Source organism: Opisthorchis viverrini (genome assembly GCF_000715545.1).
Source record: "Opisthorchis viverrini unplaced genomic scaffold opera_v5_339, whole genome shotgun sequence".
NCBI classification, from domain to species: domain Eukaryota; kingdom Metazoa; phylum Platyhelminthes; class Trematoda; order Opisthorchiida; family Opisthorchiidae; genus Opisthorchis; species Opisthorchis viverrini.
This window is the reverse complement of record NW_008751998.1, coordinates 41,489-62,601: the sequence shown is the minus strand read 5'-3', so window position 1 is coordinate 62,601 and position 21,113 is coordinate 41,489. Positions and strand designations below refer to the sequence as shown.

The 21,113-nt window shown below is 43.8% G+C and overlaps 1 protein-coding gene across 1 annotated transcript in view; it reads right to left on the bottom strand.

Annotated features, from left to right (window-relative positions):
• The window catches only part of T265_15070 (hypothetical protein), a gene marked incomplete at both ends in the record, with an annotated part of 83,270 nt that overhangs the window by 30,778 nt on the left and 31,379 nt on the right, over positions 1–21,113 (bottom strand). The window contains 5 exons of the mRNA XM_009176460.1: positions 2,310–2,483; positions 9,103–9,330; positions 10,108–10,460; positions 17,907–18,086; positions 19,349–19,535. Coding sequence (XP_009174724.1) covers positions 2,310–2,483; positions 9,103–9,330; positions 10,108–10,460; positions 17,907–18,086; positions 19,349–19,535 — 1,122 coding nt within the window. The remainder of the gene's footprint in view (positions 1–2,309; positions 2,484–9,102; positions 9,331–10,107; positions 10,461–17,906; positions 18,087–19,348; positions 19,536–21,113) is intronic.

Below are 21,113 nucleotides of genomic sequence, written 5' to 3'. Positions count from 1 at the left end.
AGCTGAAGGTGACAAATATTCTTTGGCTCCCTATGTCAACAGTTTGGTCTCCGATCAATCAGCTGAGTTTGGCAATGACTGAGGCTCCGCTGGATGTAAGTGGGAACGATTGGAATGCACGCCAGATTTGGTGGGCATAAAAAACCACCAAGGAATGCAGAAGAAAACCAAGCACTGGTCAAAGACTAAGTGATGGTGGTACATGCCTTAAATACGGGACATAAAATAGATCTAGAGAGTGGGGAAATTGTAAGACGGGGACTGCGATTCACACCACAGCGGCTGATAGCCGAGGCGGTGGAAATTACTAAGCATCACAGCGTGAATAGAATTGAGGGTGTGGAACTGGCGAGCGTACGGAAAGGGGTCTTAGATAAGCCGAGTCGACACGTGACGGTGTGGTTGTCCATTCACGTAGGATCATTAGAAAAAACCGGGGGTGTGTGGGGTTGGAAATCCCAACCCGGCCAAAGGTCACATTATCCATCTCACACAACTATCTTGGCACTAGCTCACCCACACAGACGGACAGAAGGCTCAAGAGAGACCATCAAATAAACCGAACCAGAAGAGCTAGACCCTAGGCTGGACCCAAACACATGTAGGTATCCCACCGACCCAACACTTGTTCAACCACTCTAACACACTAAAATCCCTCGGTAAACACCCAACAGAGATTTAGCTTGACTCAGCTGATTGGTTCTCCTTCCGCCTTAAATCTCCACCAACCTCGGAACCTAGTCACTTGGCCTGACGAAGCCTTTGTGTCAAAAGTGAAACGTCGCCTAGCAATAAATCTACCGATTGTCATCAAACTTTTCTCGAAAACGATGGGAACGAATAGTTTACACCCTATGACCGAAATTAATACACACACATGGTAGTGCGCTTAACACAGTCTTTGATTTTACTCTTTCTTACATATCCTGTGGTTGAGCACAATCGTCCAGAAAACGTAGATGAGAGGTTCGACACCGTCAAACACGTGGTTGTCGGTGATACGTGCGCACAGTGATTCAAAGCGATGTTGAATGAAATGTTATACTTAACCTGTGCGCTCTGGGACAGTCTTACTATTGTTATGCTTGACAAAGTGTACTTTAAACTGCACTTCTTCAGGCAAGCCAGATTATATCACTTTGTACGCTGCAGTTAATAAGTCCACAAGTATACTGTGCTGTTTAGTTAGCTACAAGTTCGCAATCCCTAACTGCAGTTAGCTGTACGATGTAAGTGTAATCGCCCGATATCTTGCGCACATGCGCCACATGTCATTTGCTATGCTACAAGGTCTTTGGATGAAAAGCTTTCTGTTATCAAAATATACAGGATCCTGAGGGACAGTTAAAGTTGGCTTGCCAGACATCAACCTCCAGTTTGCACGTTTGATGGTTGCACGTTCCGGTTGCGAAATCTAACTGATGCGCATAGTCGAGTCCGATCTAAGGAATATACTGTAGAGCTGTCAACTGGCTGGCGTGTGAACAGACAACAAAGGAGTGGATTAGGTAAAATTATCAGCATGAAATTCTTCTGAATAACATTTTCAAGCCTGCAATATGTCATCATTGGGTGTTCCAGTGGTTTTGTGCCCTGATTTAATTTTTGACGAATGATGTAGACAAAACTTTACTGGTCGAGTTTATTTTGAATCGACTGATATTTACATATTTCAGCAAGGTGTGAATTACAATTTGCCTATGCGCTGGACGAGCATGATTTCAGTTAGCTCGGAAGGCGGTTTCTCAAAATACTAACCCCAGATAACCCATGTTTTCTATACAGTACAAGCAGATAAGTCATGGGATTTTGAAATTTCGTTTGTTTGTGTCAGTTGTTGACGCAGAAGTCGCGGCGCTCATAAGAAAGACGCACGCCAACAAACGAGGAAGAAGAACGACTAATCGTTTCCCAGGGAGATACGTCATTCCAGGATGGTCTGTATGGATCCTTCCCCATCGGCATGTTGTTGCCCATGTGTTTTACTGGATTTGACTGGGCACCGAGCTTCCAATCACTCTCGTTTTGCGCCACCGAGCTTCCAATCACTCTCAGTTTTGCGCCTCGTTGCACTGTGTCTACTAGACTAACCATCGTGTCGGGGTATTTTGCTCCTGAGGATAAAAGACATTCTGGACGAATAAATCCATGGAATATCATTTACCAGTGTCAGAAGTCCCTTCGCCGTTAACGTCGCAGCAAAATCATGAACGAGTGAACGAAATGAAATAAAAACATTATATTAGCGGATAATATTGAAAGATATGAGTTAAAGATGAGGTGAAACCACTCCATAAAGGCATACTGACCGTGAACATCTGCTTCACCCATTCAGCGGTACTTTTAATCCATGGACAATTCCAACTGGTTAACCAGGTTTGAACTGCTTCCACAGAAATATGGGCCAGCCGCTCACTGTTCCCCCGTGCCTCACAAAGGTCGACGTAATACTTGCAAGCCAATAGCAGGGCAAGAACAGATTTCTGTGTGCAGTTTGACGAAAAGAATATAGGCATTTATAAAAACCAACTCGAAAGCCGTATGCCTCCTAAAACGAAGGCTAGCGTTTAATATGTATGCTTCTCACCGAGGATCAACATTCCCAACCGTTGTCAATCACCGATCGTTTTATGGAATCCACTGTTAAGTGATGCTGGCAAGTACATTTTTTGCCAAAATGCGTCTAGTTTGTAGTGTTTTAGGTTCTTTGTTCTGCCTCTTACTGAGATGAAGTCAGTGGGGTGACGCTATAGTCTTTTTTCGGTAGAAATAGTGCAACGCTGATATATCTTATTAAAAAGACTCGGATAGGTACATTCATTTAGTTAACACTAGCGGCTGAGTCCATGTGTAGCAACACGTGTTTAATTGTTAGGAAACCTGCTGCCTTACCAAATGTCTCTAGCACAAACGGACTTTATAGAAAGATTGACATTTTGTTTTCATGCGACCATGAATTTCTATGCCAACTTTATCAAAACAACGCGAAGTTAATTGCATTAGCCAAAAACTCCAAGCAATGCTGTGCCTGTAAGCATTTTGTCTTACGAAAGAAGCTAAACAGATAAATTCACTTCCGAAGGAGGCGAGCGATTAGAATCACCCGTTTTTGTGCCGCACTGGTAGCCGTGCTTTGCTTAGGAAAAAATCAACAGTTTCGGGTGTTCACCGGGTACGGGGATTGTTAAAAACTGAAAACAGTCAACTTGGTGACCAGTTTGAGATATGCATCGTGCAGCAACGACTTGCACTTAACGTCTCTCGTGAACTCAGTTCCCCCGGTGGAATAATTTGTGGAAATATTTTCGGCAAAAGATGAGGACGTTGGGAAGGGCACATACGCTTTTTGTCTGCAGATCGCTTCCATTGCAACAGTAAGTGGAATAGGAAAACTAATCGCCGAGGTACTTCGAAACAGAATCCAATAAGGCACCTAGGTCTGAAAACGAATACAAGGCCGAAACTGGAGAAGACTCCGGCAATAATGATGGATCAGCTGGTTGAGAGCCTTAGTTCACGAAATGAATTTAACAGTGATTTCATGGGGAATGCAAATGTGGGGAGACTATGGCGGCTAGCACTGAATCTAACATAACAGCCTGATAATACCCCATTTATTTACAAGCTGCGACTGTGTGCCTACCAATTTTCACACATTATGTACTATTACTGCCTCTGTACTTGCCATTCGCTCTGCCACACCGGCCGTTACACCCGATATGCGTGTGTGCGACTGCGCCTTCTTACCCGTCCAAGCCCATACTCCAAATGTTCCACCTGTCTTGATTGGCCCTGTCGTACGCCTGTATGATCGTACCATCTATAATAAGAACACAGATGGGTTGACGAACATGTTTTCGGCAAGGTCTTTTCAAGTCATACAATTTTAAAGGTTAAGAGAGTGGTATTTAACATATTTGAATGAGTGTGGTGTAAATGGACAGGAAATCGAGTGAGATGACATTGGCTACCTATCAAAGAACCATTAGTTCAGGTCGCCAATAGGATGACTTGAGCTAGTCAGCGCGGGGGGTGCTGTAGTTGTGTGTTCAGCACAACGTGCATGTGTGAGGAGAGGTGAGTTGGACCATGGTAAGTACAACACACGAACAAAGCGTTTTTGCCGACAAAGGATCGGGTCGCGATGTCGTATGGCGATAGCTTCAGCCACTGCAATTGTGCGCTGCTGTACTGATCTGGGTTGGTTAGCCGGAGCCTTGTAAACAACGCGGAAACTTTGGCTGGGTATCACGTTGTGTGCAGTGTCAGCTAAATGTTGTACTACGGAGCTGGTTATCGTCCTCCTGGTTCCAGAAGCTAGCCAGGGTGGATTGTGTTCCTTCATTCTTTGGCTGAGTTGCCTAGTCGTGCGTCCGATGTATTCCGCTGCACAGCAGCAAGAGAATGAGTAAACTAACATATTTTGGGCGTGGACAGGCACTCTATCCTTGAGATTAAAGGGGCACAAACGATTGCTGGTGAACCAGGTTCGGAGTTTTGCGGCCGGGAAAACTTTGTTCAGACTGGTGGAAAGTCTTCTGTTCAGTAGATCGGCCGGTATATCTCCCTTAAACGGGAGGTTAATGTAAACTGGTTTCCTTCCAGCTGTGGCTGTGATGGTGTTTGCTTCTTCCCTGTTCAAATGTTTTGTAATAAATTTGTCGGGGAATCCATTGTCTCTCAGGACGTTGGTGAGAGTTTGGAATTCTTGTTCCAGTGCATCCTCAGAGCATATTTTCTTCGCTCTGTTAGTTAGGCTGCGGATCAGGTTCCGTTTCTGCTTTAGTGGCACGAAGCTGCTAAAGTTGATGTATTGACCTGACCAAGTAGGTTTTCGGTACACCGATCGTTTCAGTGTACCATCGTGAAGTCGTTCAAGGCCAACATGTAGGAAGTGGAAAAAAGTTGTCGGTTTCTCCTTCCGAGGTGAATTGAATGGCAGTGTGGGCCTGTGATCGAAGCTCTATCGCTAGGGCCCAAATTCTGTATCCCTCGCCACATCGATAGTCGCCTTAGTATCGAGAAACAATTTGAAAGTCTCCATGATCAACTCCGACAACTACCTCCAATTAGCTCTACCAACCTAGAACATTTCAAGTCGGACTTAGTAAATTGTTGTTATCAACACACCCATTATAATGTCAAACCTCAATACCTGATAACAAAGAAACACAAGGATTCACTGAGGGAGCTACGTGCTCGCGATGACTTCATCATCAGTCGCCCCGACAAAGGTAACGGAATAGTCGTGATGAACAAAACTGACTATATACGAAAAATGACGGACATTCTGGCTGACGCAACCAAGTTCAGTCAGTCAGCCAACGACAAAGATTAAACGCTCTTAATAGACCAACAACTGGTGACATGTCTGAAACGCCTTAAAGCAAACGGTTTCATCTCTAAGACAACCTACGAAAAAGTCAAACCCACAGGGTCAACAACGCCTCGCCTATACGGTTTGCCGAAAATCCATAAACCCAACTGCCCGCTGAGGCCAATCCTAGACATGCAAAACTCGCCCTATCACCAAATCGCACAATGGCTCGTCAAAATGCTTGAACCAATACGGCGACAAATGTGTCAATACAACTTGCGAGATACGTTTCAATTCGTGGACTCAATAACCTACCTAGAACTGAAAGATTCGTTCATGTGTTCATTGGACGTGACTTCACTGTTCACTAACCTCCCCTTATCTGAAACGATTAACCACCTACATAGAAGCAAATAATTTTCAGCTACCTATTACAGTCAACGAGCTGCGTGAACTCCTCCTGAGATGCACATTGAATGTGCAACCACTGTTCAATGGAATGCTCTACCGTCAAATTGACGGCGTTGCCATGGACTCACCACTGGGCCCAATGCTAGCCGACATTTTCATGAGTAAACTTGAAAATGGTCCCTTAAAGGCTAACATTGAGAATGTGCAGCACTACTGCCGATATGTTGACGACGTCTTCGCCGTTGTTAACAACAAACACGAATTGGAATCACTCCAACAAGAGTTCAATAAGGCCCACACTGCCATTCAATTCACCTCGGAAGGAGAAACCGACAACTTTTTTCCACTTCCTACATGTTGGCCTTGAACGACTTCACGATGGTACACTGAAACGATCGGTGTACCGAAAACCTACTTGGTCAGGTCAATACATCAACTTTAGCAGCTTCGTGCCACTAAAGCAGAAACGGAACCTGATCCGCAGCCTAACTAACAGAGCGAAGAAAATATGCTCTGAGGATGCACTGGAACAAGAATTCCAAACTCTCACCAACGTCCTGAGAGACAATGGATTCCCCGACAAATTTATTACAAAACATTTGAACAGGGAAGAAGCAAACACCATCACAGCCACAGCTGGAAGGAAACCAGTTTACATTAACCTCCCGTTTAAGGGAGATATACCGGCCGATCTACTGAACAGAAGACTTTCCACCAGTCTGAACAAAGTTTTCCCGGCCGCAAAACTCCGAACCTGGTTCACCAGCAATCGTTTGTGCCCCTTTAATCTCAAGGATAGAGTGCCGGTCCACGCCCAAAATATGTTAGTTTACTCATTCTCTTGCTGCTGTGCAGCGGAATACATCGGACGCACGACTAGGCAACTCAGCCAAAGAATGAAGGAACACAATCCACCCTGGCTAGCTTCTGGAACCAGGAGGACGATAACCAGCTCCGTAGTACAACATTTAGCTGACACTGCACACAACGTGATACCCAGCCAAAGTTTCCGCGTTGTTTACAAGGCGCCGGCTAACCAACCCAGATCAGTACAGCAGCGCACAATTGCAGTGGCTGAAGCTATCGCCATACGACATCGCGACCCGATCCTTTGTCGGCAAAAACGCTTTGTTCGTGTGTTGTACTTACCATGGTCCAACTCACCTCTCCTCACACATGCACGTTGTGCTGAACACACAACTACAGCACCCCCCGCGCTGACTAGCTCAAGTCATCCTATTGGCGACCTGAACTAATGGTTCTTTGATAGGTAGCCAATGTCATCTCACTCGATTTCCTGTCCATTTACACCACACTCATTCAAATATGTTAAATACCACTCTCTTAACCTTTGAAATTGTATGACTTGAAAAGACCTTGCCGAAAACATGTTCGTCAACCCATCTGTGTTCTTATTATTAATGGAAATTTTCTAAGATCGTACCACGAATCAGAACTATGGGACCGCCCTCAGAATGGACGACCGCAACGCACGTCACAGGACCATCATTCCGCGCGCGGTTTTGTACGTATCTTCCCTCTGCGCTGTACGGATCAATGACAGGCTTGTGGATTTACTCACCCCACGAACATGGACACTTGGGTTTTGCTGTGTACATTTGCTCACCTGTGGTAGATAGCATCGTAGGATTTCGGACCCAATTCTTTTTTGCCCTCAACATGTATTTTTACTGCTTCTATTTTGGGCATTTCTCGGAATATAATACGTTTGAAAAAATGCTAGAGATGACATACCTCCATAAACTTGAGTAGTTTAATGGACTCGAAAACGAAATCATGACTCTGGCATTTTGTGCCTATAATCAAAAAAATTGTTACCGAGTTTAACTAATTGCGACGGTGTGATGCTTAGTAGAGTCTGATTTCCACGGATCTGTAAGTGCCGCAGGGTGCACGCCTTCAAAAAAACCCGAGCGTTTCGTTCGGTTGTTGGAACACTCAGCCAATGCTTCCCGTTGCCGTCTGACGCAAAATAACCTTTACCTTATGGAAACCTACTTCCAACCGAAAAGCTTAGGCGTTAGTCAACTCTAGGGGGTGTCTTTTGGTCCGTTGAAGCATTCATCTGGTTTCCAGCTGTCATGACACCTGAAGGAAGCACGAGGACTGGGATAGTAGGATGTTGCTCAAGGCTAGACAGGAGCAGTGAAGATGCTGTTGAATCACTGTGTTGTGTCTACACTCACATGTGGCGCAGCACAACAGACACTTTGGTCGATAGCTCACTGACCTGATTCGTCATGAACGGTCGAGGCCATCAGAGGTGCCCAGTCCTTCATTGTTGCACCAGCGGACAAGATGCCATAAGTGACGGACTACAAGATACACTGTCATACCTGACGACTAACCCGATGCAGTTAGCTGGACCTCCAATCAGCTTTGATCTTCATTGGTTCCAGGTACCCTGACATCCATTTTATCCTGTGTGAGACACATGCACGATCAGCCAACTCAGCTACCGAATCATGTGACCACGCATATGAAAGCGGGTAAAGTGATTGGCATGACTTACTTTACGCCAGACTTACGTACCTGCCTTCTTCCCAAAAATATAGATCGACTGGGTGTTACATCAACTGAGTCAAATTTTCAGGTTTTGTGGAGGTGCGTGCCATGCGGCAGTTGAATAATGGAAATCAGTCATCTAATTTCAATCCTACGGTGCATGTGGATTTTGCTGCAGGACCCGCACGGTGCGTGTGTGCAGCGCTTTATCTAAAACTTACCTCAGTATGATCAGCCTTCTGAAATTCCCCGAAGTAACCGAGAATATCTACCGTGTTTATTGTTGCTTGATGGTTTGGCTAACGTAGGTACTGTAGCACTCAGCACACCGTAAATCATATGGACACAGTTGTTTTTTTCAGGTTAGATCAGGCTTTCCATGTGCACTACTTCTGTGCGTAGTGGGAAACTTCAGTGTAGGACTGCTGATAGCTTCAAGATTAGTCAATAGGCCACAGCGCTCGAATTTTTCTCTCCTCCATGCTAGTTTCGGAGACAAATTGTCAAACTCATTTTCGAAAAATGCACTCATTTGCAAATCAATTTGGTTTTTCACGAGAGACTCAACTGAATCTCTCGTTTATGGTATTCTACTTGTGCTAGCAAAAATGAACTCTGACTGTCACATAAAGTAAAAACAGTGACAGTGATGATCTCACGACAGGGTTTCAAAGGAGAAGAATTGACAACGGATATTCCTTGACAATATAGAAAGAAAAACACAAAATCCTTAGATTAAAGGATAATAAATACTAAATAGTTAGGTGGATCACTGTTGTACAACGAGTGCAATGGGATTTGGGAATAACATGGATTGAGTCACTCGTTCTCTATCCAGTTTTACTCACCTTGTCACATCGATACTCTCCATACAGCAATCCACGAGTAACTTGATTGTAGATTAGACTTGTAGAAACCGAATCTAATGCAGGATCATGCCATGGGGCGAAAATTTCCTTTCGAAAATACAAGTTCCAAGTTGAATGCACATCACGGCCACCTTTTTCCAATGCATATTTATCGCACTGACTAATGGCGTCCATCAAATGGTCCGACGTGTTCCCTAAGGAGGACACCTAAAGTTGGGATAAACATGTTTATCTAGTATTCTTCTGTGACAAGCTGTGCAGAGGAAATCATCAACGGAATAGGCGGTTATCCTGTTGGGCCATATTATCTGAAATGACGTGCACACCAGTCTATTCTGCAGATGTAGTTGACCGGTTAGAAAATTGAGAAGCTTCATAACGATGTTATTTTCTGATGCGTGCTATTCCGGATTTCGGACAAATATTTTTAGGCTACATCCAAATGCTGTTGCATGATGTGATGATACTTTGGCTGGGGGGTCCCTCCTTTGGAAAACCTACGGAAGGTGAAATATATAGCTTTGAACTTTTCCTTATTTATTAGTGCTATTTTCTGGTTACTTCGATGGCGTATACTTGTCCAAGATATCCGATACTTTGCTAAATGCCATGTTTAGCTGAGGCATCCAGTTCACGACAATTGTCTTTCTGCCTATGGGTTAGCATTCAGCTCCATCTGCCTACTCATAAACCAACTTACTTGCGATTCATCCCGGATGGTTTTACTTCCATTCTCTTTAGTGGAATGAATGACCAGCGGAATATTTCCCTAATATGAGGGTTAGATCATATGGGCAGAATTGACATTGCAAGTGCCAAGAGTTCGCCCCTTAACTGAGCGTTAAGATTACTTTGTCCCACAAGTTTTCACTCGATCTCGTACAGTATACCTGCAGACATCTGATGGAGAAAAAGTCTCGGACAGGTTTGAATAATACAGTTTTAAAGTTACGACTATCTCACCGCCGACAGTGCATTGCTCACCTTATCAAAGACCTCGATAAACAGTGAAAATCCAAAGGCATCTTGAAGGTTCACTTTCTTCGCCAAAGCGCGGCACACCTCACCTGCCGTGGTAGCCGAATCTGCCAACACATTGAATACTCTGCCGTCCATGCAGGTCACAGAGAGTGGGATACCGGACTTCAGTCGTGTGGCACGAAGTTCGATCCAACTCGGTGGTTGATTACGTTCGCCATTCTTACACGTGCGATGTAGGCGATGCAAACAAAGTCGCGCGAATTCCGTGGAAGCGGAGCGAAGGAAATTCCGAAACACATTGATGAACCTTTCCGAGGGTGCAAATACACCCGTACATAAAGCAAGTAAAATCCAGCCTAGAAAAAGGGGGTGACAAAATGTTGTTTACCGGCTGATTCCGCATTACCCTTGAAATGTTGTGTCGCCTGACTGTACATTTCAAAAGACTTCGTGACAGCTAACTGCAAGTGTATCACGTAACTTCCATTTGTTTTAAACTTGCGCTTGTACGGCCATCGGAACTGCAGTCTAAAGGACCTTCCAATTGTTGGTGAGTTTTCCCGCCATCCCAGAATCCTGTCTTTTAATCCAAAATCGTGGTATAGTTCAGTGCCTGTTGCATAATCTACCGTCAAAATGCTCCCTATTTGACCATGTTTGATTACATCTCCCGCATCATATTTCACGGTAGACTAATATTGTTCCTATCAATAAGTAGGCGAGAACCATGTAAGGAGCTTTACATAATAAGCGGTAGTAAAACTGAGGTTCAGTTGACTCAGTCTAAACGCTTACAAGGTTCAAATCTGAGGGTCGCTCCACACTTTCTTCAGTGGTGTGTTAAATGTTTCGAAAAACATGACCACTTTTTGTGTCAGTCTACCTTCAGTTCAGCTTATTAGAGTATTAGCCTAAAATATAGACGTGGAGATCAACAGCATTATCCTCATTGGGATACTGAGCAGCAGTTTCCACTGCCACATTTTTGCTGACCGACCGTGTCTTTAGTGGCAAGGTGGATGGTCACGCAGATTCAATGATTTAGCGGAAACATTAAAAACAATTCTGTTTCCGTGAAAAATGGGCAAAGTTCCTCAACGTTCATTGTGCTCTACCGTTTCGCTCAATTTTGGAATTTTGATGGCCAGGTGAATCGGTCATCAAAACCAAATCGGCGTGCAAATGAGTGCATTTCGCTAACTTCGTGCAATTTGGGTTCAAGTAGAACGCAAGATTGACGGAAACTCGTGGAGCGCGCCTACCTGATGATTCTCGAAAAGGCCGGAACCGGTTGTGCGCTGTTGAAGATTTTTAAGCAACCTTATGAGTAGTGCATTACGTCTATAAAGTGTGAATATGTTCCTAAAATATGCGCGCTACTAAAAGATTAGCAGAAACGGATCGTGAGGCATATTGACCAATGCTTTATTTCTAGTCAATCCTCATAATACAGATGGCAGTCGACAATTAAAACACTTCACATTATCCTGTCCGTAACTGACGTGCACATTTTATGGTGTTACGCTGGATTACCAGAACTACTGTCCTCATCAACTGTCACCATCTAATAAGCTTGCAACGGAAGAAAATGCCTCTGGTTTCCAAGCCACAATGATATTCCCGTGAGGAAAGGTTCAGATTAAAAATGGTCGACTGCAGATTGCTGTGGGGACCAGACTCCGAGGTGCACGCAAAAGACCACAGTTGTGTATCTTCGCCTTGTAAATGATTTGCTAGTTGAATGCATCGGTGGGCTTTTTCGGTTGAGGATGATTCTTAACTACAAGTTCACTTTGCATCATGTCATGCATGTACTTACATAAGTAAGAATAAGCCATAAACCTTTACGTGGTTTTCTGCACCCAATACGTACATGACACGGTAGCTAACCTAGTTGTACAGGCGTGCCATGGCTTCTTTCCGGATTGTTGGCCTAAAGTTGAAATGGCGCTATTTGGGCTCATTCCTCCCCCACTCTGCCTAAAATGACGGTGAGTTAAGGCAGACTTCCAGGTGCCAATTTGCTTTTGTGTTAATAGAGCCATATGTCTTTCCGATACTTAAGGTGTGTGACCCACTTATGAATTCATGGGAACCTTTACCCTCTTGTAAAAATTACAGAAAAAATTGTGTTTATAGAATCCGTCTAATTTCTACTATATATAGTTCAGACACTTAAGCAACACTGGTTACTTCAAACGAGGAAATCGGACGAACTGGTGTTCACGAGTATCTGCGGATAAATTTTCGTAAATAATTGTCCCAGAACCAATCCCCAGTAATGAGACGAAGCAGAGGTGACCATAGAACTGGTACAAGTTTAGTCCAAGAAGTGCACCTAGTGTATAAAAAATGAACAGCATGACACACTACCCATGAAGTTTCTGAAAACTTGATCGCCCACGATCGGTTTAGCCCGCCTTGGAGAGTGCAGTTCAGAATTTCTGTCAACCTTATGCTCTACTTGAACTCAAAATAGACGGAGCTCGCCAGATGCACCTGTTTCTACACAAACTTAGTTTTGATGGAGGACTCAGTTGGATCCAGCTGAATCTCTTGTTTATGATAGACTTCTTCAACTGAATGTGCTACCATATCTCGGATATCGTACCAGCTGAGACATGAAGCGACCTGCTTCAGCGCATTCAATTAAAGGAGATCATCATAAACTAGAGATTCAGCTGGATTAAGCTGAGTCTCCCGTTAAATGGGAGTATTCAGTAGAGGTACCAACGGCTTTTGGTGGAAGTTAAACCCAAAAGTCAACTTCAAGGGCGGATTTTGGACCACAGTTTTGTTGACTCAGCAGCAATCTATTAGGCCAATGCGTGGAATTCACCGCTATTGAACCTGTGTCAGAATTCGGGAAATACGCTCATTTGCAAATCAATTTGGTTTTCACGGGAGACTCAATTGAATCTCTCGTTTATGCTGTCCTCCAGCTGAATGTGCTGCGCACAGGCCGTCTCGTGATTTAGTTGGCACGATTTTCGAGACATCGCAGTATTTCATAAAGGAGACTACTCACAAGTTTGCTGAAAACTCTTCGACAGCCCACGACCGGTTTCGCTCTTTTTGGAGCTCATCAGGTAGGCGCAGTCCCCGGATTTCCGTCAACCTTATGTTCTACTTGAACCCAACTTGGGCTGCTTCCGAGAACTACACTCATTTACCTAACTGATGAGCCCCAGAAAGAGCGAAACCGGTCGTGGGCTGTCGAAGAGTTTTCAGCAACCTTGTGTCAGAATTGTTGTTGTTGCTTTTGTTTGTCACGTTTTGTAGCAATTTTATTCACAGTAGCACAAATCCCAATCTCATCCAGGCTGTTTTTCAAGCCAACTATCGTGAGACCTAACCAAATGATCTACAAGCGCTTGGTGGAGAGTAATACCGACTGATGAGTGTGGTGATACAATGTCCGATTTATTACCTGTCATACAATCATTGATCACCAGCGCGGTGTAGACGAATATGATGTAACTAAAAGTATGGAGCCGTACTTTTGGGTTAATTACTTTTACCTGCCCCACAAAAAACAGTGTAAATTAGTTTGGTGTCTCTTCTTTCGAAGTTATGCGGCATATTTTAATCTTTTCACCTTTTTTTCTACCTTTAGAGGAAGCTTACTCATCAGGTACTCATCTTTCCTTGTGCCGCTAAGGATGCAAGACTCTTTGTCAGTCCATAGTGTATAAATAGTACAGTTAATATCTGTCCTTCGTAAGAATTAACGCATATTCAGAAAAACTGGTTCAAGGAGGAAATTTGTCAATGAAGAACATGAAAGTAATGCATACAATGGGCTCAAAATCTCTTTCGAAAACTGAAAAAAGACTGACTGTGTGCTTCACTACGTCGACTGGGATTGCGTAGAATTTGTTTGCATATCTGGCAGTAAATTTCATCTCTGAGTTCTGGCCGCCGGATTCCATGACCAATGATAAAGTGTACTTTGGCCAAACTGGACGCAGTCTTTTCTTCTCCCAAGCGTGTCGTGCAATAAGAAACATTTGACATGGGATTCGCGTCTGTTCTACCGGGAAAATTTGTGAATCGCATTCGCTTCGCGGACAAAATATCAAGCGGTTTACGAGAGCTGGCGTCCTGAAGGGTAAACAAGGAAGTTAGTTAGAGACATTCTGGTAGAAGAATCACAATCGACTTAGGCTTATACGTACAGGATACCGTTTATTTGTGCGCTTTATTTGAACTCATCACGGTGGTTTGCTGTATTTTTACAAATATTTTAAGCTTGCCTATTGAGTTCTGCCAACCGTCATTGTTCTGGCCAGTGTACCAATAGGAAACGGAATACAGTTGTGAGAACTCCAAGGTACGAACATGAATCAGATTAAGGAACTGTCATGAGTAAGTTATGCTGTAGCCACCTAATGAGCAGATGATACTACTGCTACGCGTAACGTCATATTCATGGTCCAACTCGGTCAGACTCAAAAGAAAAGTAGGATCTGGGTAATTTGGAGGCCCGAAATGTGTAGAAGATGCTAACCATCCCGGATCCGAATCTCTTGGTTCAGTGACAATGATTGCAACAAAAAAGCGGGGTAGATATACTCACATGTAATGAAGCCACAAGCAAGCTGAAAATATTCACGTTTTAAAATGCAAGTCTATTTAGATGTCGTTAGCATTTCCCGTGCAATCACTGCTTTTGTTTCTTCTGCTGAGGCCATTTCCCATAAACCAGGTGGTTCACTTTTGTTGTTTTTACGTTTATTTGGAAGCTCACATCTTTCCTTCGCTTCCCACATCCTAGTAGATTGTGATAATACCTCATTTTTTATCTGCATGATTACTATGAGACTGACTCGAGCAGCCAAAATGGTCACACGGCTGACGATCGACAAAAGAATTGCTCTGTCACTGCCTTTATCTGGATAGACTTCACCCTGCTACCCGTGATCTTTATCCCAAAGTTAAATGAGTCGAAGTAACATCGTATATAACACACGACAAGGCCGAGGACCAACTCAACAGATATTAGATTACAGTGGTGGCACACAGTCTGTCCGGTTAATGAGATCGTTTTGCGGTTCCACTGCTCAAAGAAAAAATGCTTCCCCTTGTTTGAGTCCCTGTGGTTTTCGTCCATGGCAAACTCAAGCGTCTGGTGGGGGGAATGTAGAAGCCATCTGTCGAACTGTACTACATAACTAATTATGATATCCTCAATGGGCATACAAAGTAAAGCACGTGGTTCGCATTCGCCCTTGGACGAATGATTAAATGCTCAACCAGTGGCCGGAAAGTTGCGGGTTCAAAAGTTCCCCATGTCTCCTGAAAAGCGCACCGCTGATTATTCCAAATAAGGGCGAAACAGTTGTACTTCACCTAGAGAAAGAAACCTCAATTGGACATCGTGATATTTCTAGATGAATTCACATGTCAACTTTGTCTGTGTAAGGTCTACTGCTTCACATGTATTCGTTACAACGGCTTGCTGGTACTCGTCATCTCACATATTCATTCACGTGAAAGCCTAATACAGTGTTCGGGCGAGTGTAGGGGCGAGATGGCCGAAGTGGTTAGAGCGCGGATTACTAACCTGAAGGTCCGCGGTTCGAATCCGACCTCCGCCACTCGACTTCCCCTGTCTAGGCTTGGGCAACCTGGCAGTATCCCAGCCCTCGTGCTTCCTTCGGGTGGCATGGCAGCTAGGCACCGGAAGGGTGCTACAGCTGAACGCTCTAATACAGTGTTCTCAAACCTTGCGATACGACACTGTCTCTATTAGATTACTCTGGTATCTACTTGCGTTTTCCCGAATATTCTCCTCTGTACGGTATTTCACCGTTAGTTTTCGGTTAAAAACCCGGGCCCCCGGATGTGGGGCAATTTTCACTCGCGAAATCACTCGCATTTTTGCCGATTTTCACGGTAAATCGCTCCATTCAAAACAGCCCACAAAGAATCGCCTTTGCGCACAAATTTACCGAGAGCAGAATGAAGTACCATTATTATAATGAATGCAATCAAGTGTATATGCTATCACGAAGGAAATCGGTATAGCTGGAACATGAGATCCATTTATATTTTACGTGTCGACTGACGCCACAGTGCATGTATGCATAATCCTCAAAGCACACTAAATAAACACGGCCAGCAACTGCTCATCACAGTTTCTTGCAACCTACAGAAAAGAGTTCGTGCACAACCAGCCAGAAGGAACGCGGCTTCCTGCATCATAATTTGGAGCGCCTGACAAGCGGTTCCGTTTCAAAGTGTTGCAAATGCTCTAGATTGCTATGTAGGAAATCAGTGTTATTATTTTCATTTTCATGTAATGTATTCCGGAATTCTACATGAAATTCAACTCGCTCTGCGCTCAAAGATACTTTTACGCTTTGTATTGTGTCCTTATAAGTTGATAACCGGTTGCTTAAAGTGTGAGAAGGGATCTTGAGGAGGTGTCTTTTAGGTTGTCGTTTGCGGTTGGTTCTGGAACATTACTAGTGTCAAGTAAACTACAACTCTAAGGTGCTCGTATTTGCATCGTCGCCGTTGCCAACAGTGCTATCATTGTTTTAAAATCAATGTATGTAGACAGTGAATCGTTGTCTCAGCATCTACTTCTTTCAACGCATTTGCCCCAAAAGCCTGGTTTCAGAAATGTTCTACTCCATTCACCACTCAAGTCAACGGGATGCAATCCACAGCTTTGCCTCCCGTATATGGAAGGCTGATTCCCCTTTAATTATCCATCTTCTGCGTTTCACCTTAATTTCTTATTGCAGCTAAAGAATTCCGTTATACAATGTCAGTCTTTCAACCTTGGATAGTTATGCGTGGTACCGTCCATTTACGTTGCTCTCCCATTTTGCAGTTGGTCCATGACTGCCAGCAGTTCTGTGGTAGTAGGTATGTAAATTAGGTAGGCCTTCATTGGATTTTGGGACAGGTGATCCATTTAGCTCAAACCAACACCGCCCTGCCAGTTGAGTGGTGTTGCTAAATGACGTTTTTAGGTTGACACAATTTTTTTGGATAGTTACGTTTCTGCGCTTTTTGACTTCTATCGGCTGAAGTCGCTGGAGTTTCAGGCAGCAGATTGCTTTCGGACTGCCAAAGACTTCCTTTTGAAAACAGATATTCATGTGGAATTAATCTCCATTTGGGGTAGACAACATGCATTTATTTTTTTCCACATGTGGTTCATATACTTGCTCCTGACACACTTATGATTCGCTTTCAGACTCCTGTGTTTGTCGGATCTTGGAGTGCTTCGGTGAACGCCAAGTTCTTCCGTCGAAATGTAATGGATATCCATGAATCCTTTTCACTCAATCTCGACTCCGTTTTCGCTTTTATCTGATTGTATCCACAGCAGCTACTTGTATATGAGCTAATGCTTGAGTCCACTAGCTTTCGAATACCTTTTAGACCTGTTCATCCACCAGAATTTGCACCAAAGGCTCGCAAAACTTCAATGTCATCTCCTGGTTCTTCAGCTTTTGCACCCATCTCAAATAGGCGTCCCTCTGGTCCACGGATTTTTAATTATTCTCCAACTGCAACGGATACTTTAACGCGTAACAAATCGTGTTTCGTACGGCGTTCAGCTTCAGTCTCCAGTTTTGGGGTCAGTACACTATAGAGTACACTACTTTACCACACATTGACACCCGCACCCGTAGCAAGCAGTTTCCGTCCCACACTGGACCACGTGTTTGTTATTGCGAGTTCAAATTGTTCACACCTTTTCAGTAATCTTCAGCTGTTTTCGTTCATCCAGACGGTCCTAAATAAACCCAGTGTCTTAGTTCAAATTTCCGAACCCTTACCAACTCGCACAATGAAATCGCCCATCAAGAAGGAGGAGTCCGGAAGTCCGACATTGGGGGAGTTTGCGAGAGCATAGGCATTGATGATCATGATAAACTTTATCCTCTGTAGCTGGAATCTGGCGGTCACCCTTCTTAACTTGATGCATTTTAGTTCATGCATTACTTTCCGACATGCAGCTACAAATCGAAGGTGGTCATCACGTCAGAGTTTTCGTCCCGCTTGATTTCAGCAAAAGTGTGACGAGAGTCCAAAGTAGCCCGGATAAGTTTAGCAGAGTAAATATAGGTTGATTCCCACTGTTGGCGTTTCACCCCGACAGAATGAATGTGCTTCTTTAGACGCTGGTCACTTTATGTGCACTTTATTTATTTATTTCCTGTAAACTAACTTTCCAACTAAACATTTCGACCTCCTCTATTCATAGTCTTCACAGTGTTGTTCTATGTTAGTGACGGTGTGGCATTTAGACAGCGGAATTAACTGCCGGTGTTTTGCGTCAAAATCCCAAGAACATGTGCAAGGTGATACACTGGGGTATGCAGTACTACGTTGAAACCTAAAGGAGATGACGGTAGCTCGATGCTAAAGAAGTTGCTGCTGTCGGTCATATATGGACCAATTAATGGCTTACCACAAGCCTCTTCACTTTTCCTCGTCAATCTTACTCCCCCGGGTATATACTAGTCCCGGGAGTTTGCGCCCAGAGTTACATTCAATTACGTGGGAAAACCGTCTATGGATGTTAATGTGTTGAAATACTGGTAGCTCGGGTGAGTTTATTGGTTGTTGATCAGGTGGCTGCAAACCAAGGCATGGCTTACCACAAGCCTCTTCACTTTTCCTCGTCAATCTTACTCCCCCGGGTATATACTAGTCCCGGGAGTTTGCGCCCAGAGTTACATTCAATTACGTGGGAAAACCGTCTATGGATGTTAATGTGTTGAAATACTGGTAGCTCGGGTGAGTTTATTGGTTGTTGATCAGGTGGCTGTTTGCAAACCAAGGCACTGCGAAACAAGGCCCGGGGGAACAAGCTACTAAAAATAGAAGGCGTTGGGATAACCAATCAACTCAAAGTAACGGAGGCCACAACGCAACAAGGATCACAAACGGACCAATGGATTCACCAAATTTGTTGCGCTTCAAGTAGCCAATCACGTCAGTAGATAACAGATAGCCTTCGAATGCGATATAAACGCACGCAAGCAAGGAAGAAGTACCCACCCAACTGGGCACTGATGATGTCTCCTCGTATGATGACGAAACGTTTGCAAGCCAATTGCCAAGCTCGGCGAACAGATCAACAGCCACCTGATCAACAACCAGCAACCATCTATGGATCTCATAATATTAGCAAGTGTCCAGTGGTTCGATCTCTATTTCGAAGTATTCATTTTTTTCTATTTTGTTGTACAGGGGCATTTAAAAACACTCATACTTGTGGAACATACCGATGGGCTATTTGATACCACCATTTTACCGTCACCATCAAGCATGCGACGGATGCTAGGATATCTGCCGTCGCCAAACTGGAAACCCGGCCGGTTGGTTTGTTCCACACGGATATTCGGTTCCGGAAGTACCTCCATAAACCGTAATATCATCACCCATATTGCGAGTGATGCCTAGTAGACAAAATTAGAAGAAAAGTGACAACTTCTCTGTTTCATCATAGTGCAGTAAAATAGCTCTCAATGAGTGTATGAATGTGTTTCACTTGCAAGTTCAAATAATGCCAATGGATAGTTTGCGTTTCTCTGCTTCGCACCATAGGTTTCAGTGCTCTGACAGGTAGTATTTCAGGCTCGGAACTTCAAAGTAGCTAGCACATGGGCATCAAGATTACGCGCTCACAATAGGGTACTTATAAAAAGAGTGAAACTTTGTGTGGTAGTGATAAAACCGGGTCTAGAAAATGCTGCTATTGACTAGTATGAAAAACAAACCGGGGATTCCAATTTGCAGGAAAAACTACTCTATATTGATGAAAGCTCCATGCAGGAAAATAGATTAATTTTCATCAACCTTCTTTAGACATCGAAATTAGGGTATAATAAACCGGCAATATCTTCAGCGGAGAAGCAGAAGCCGCTGCCCTAAACTAAACAAACCGCTGTAAAGTATGCGGCATCTGTCTATTCACGCTCAGGTGCACTTCTTGCTTATTAACCAGAACGATAACTGAAGTTTGCGACGGGGTCAGGAAAGCCAGTTGATATCATTTTGCATTCCAAGAACTTACTGGAAAGATTGTCTCCGCAATGTATCCTCCAGATACGGCGAAGTCGCAGCATCAAGAAGTTTGCCAGGAGCTCAGTATGAGCCTTCAAGCGTGGGAGAATATGTGCACCCAAAACGTTTCCTAAAAACCCGTTTAGATTCACTAGTGGTGTCCCGTCGTATCCGTGATCATTAGCCCAGTTTTTAAAAATATAGAAATACGTTTTTATAATCGTATCAAATTTCTGGTAACACATTGCCCACAATAAGGTGGCCTATGCTTGATTCACCTAGTTTAGGAATAAAGTTTGAGTATCGTTTGACGCCTCCATCATTTGTTTTATCCCCAAAGTATTGGGAATCCTGTCTTCTGTTCAACTTGAACGTTTAAGTTAATACAATCCATCTGAAATATCTTCTTGCCTGTCAGATTAACCTGACACACAAAACCACTTACTGAGTCACATACGTAGCATGCTAATAACGATGCCCTGTGTTAAGTTTGTTTTAAGTTTTTGCCATCACAAAGGGACTGAATCTTAGCGTGCTATGACAGTTTGCGTACCTCCGATGTGAAGTTCTCAGTCACCGCTTGCCTGACCTGTCTGCCTGTATTTGGGAGGAGGAGACGGTCCCAGAAAACTAGGGAGTAGCTCATCCTCCGAAAAGGGACTCGTAGAGAGTGTGGTAATTACGGGGAGATCACTTGTCTTCGGTCGTAACAAGACTCTTAACGTCCCTTCTTCGTCAAATAACGGTGGTTCGTGAAACATTGACTCGAAAGTAGCGAGCGCTCTTGTCGACGCTAACAAAGTGGACAACTGAGCTTTGTTGCATTATTTTTCTTACCTTTATGTCAATAGAGCCTTGAGTTTTTGAAGGCAATTCTTCGTTTTGCTATTCGACATCATCAAACCTACACGTGGTCCAAAGTTCCTTATCAGGAAACCCATCATTAAGTCCTAAACATCTGTCTAATGGTC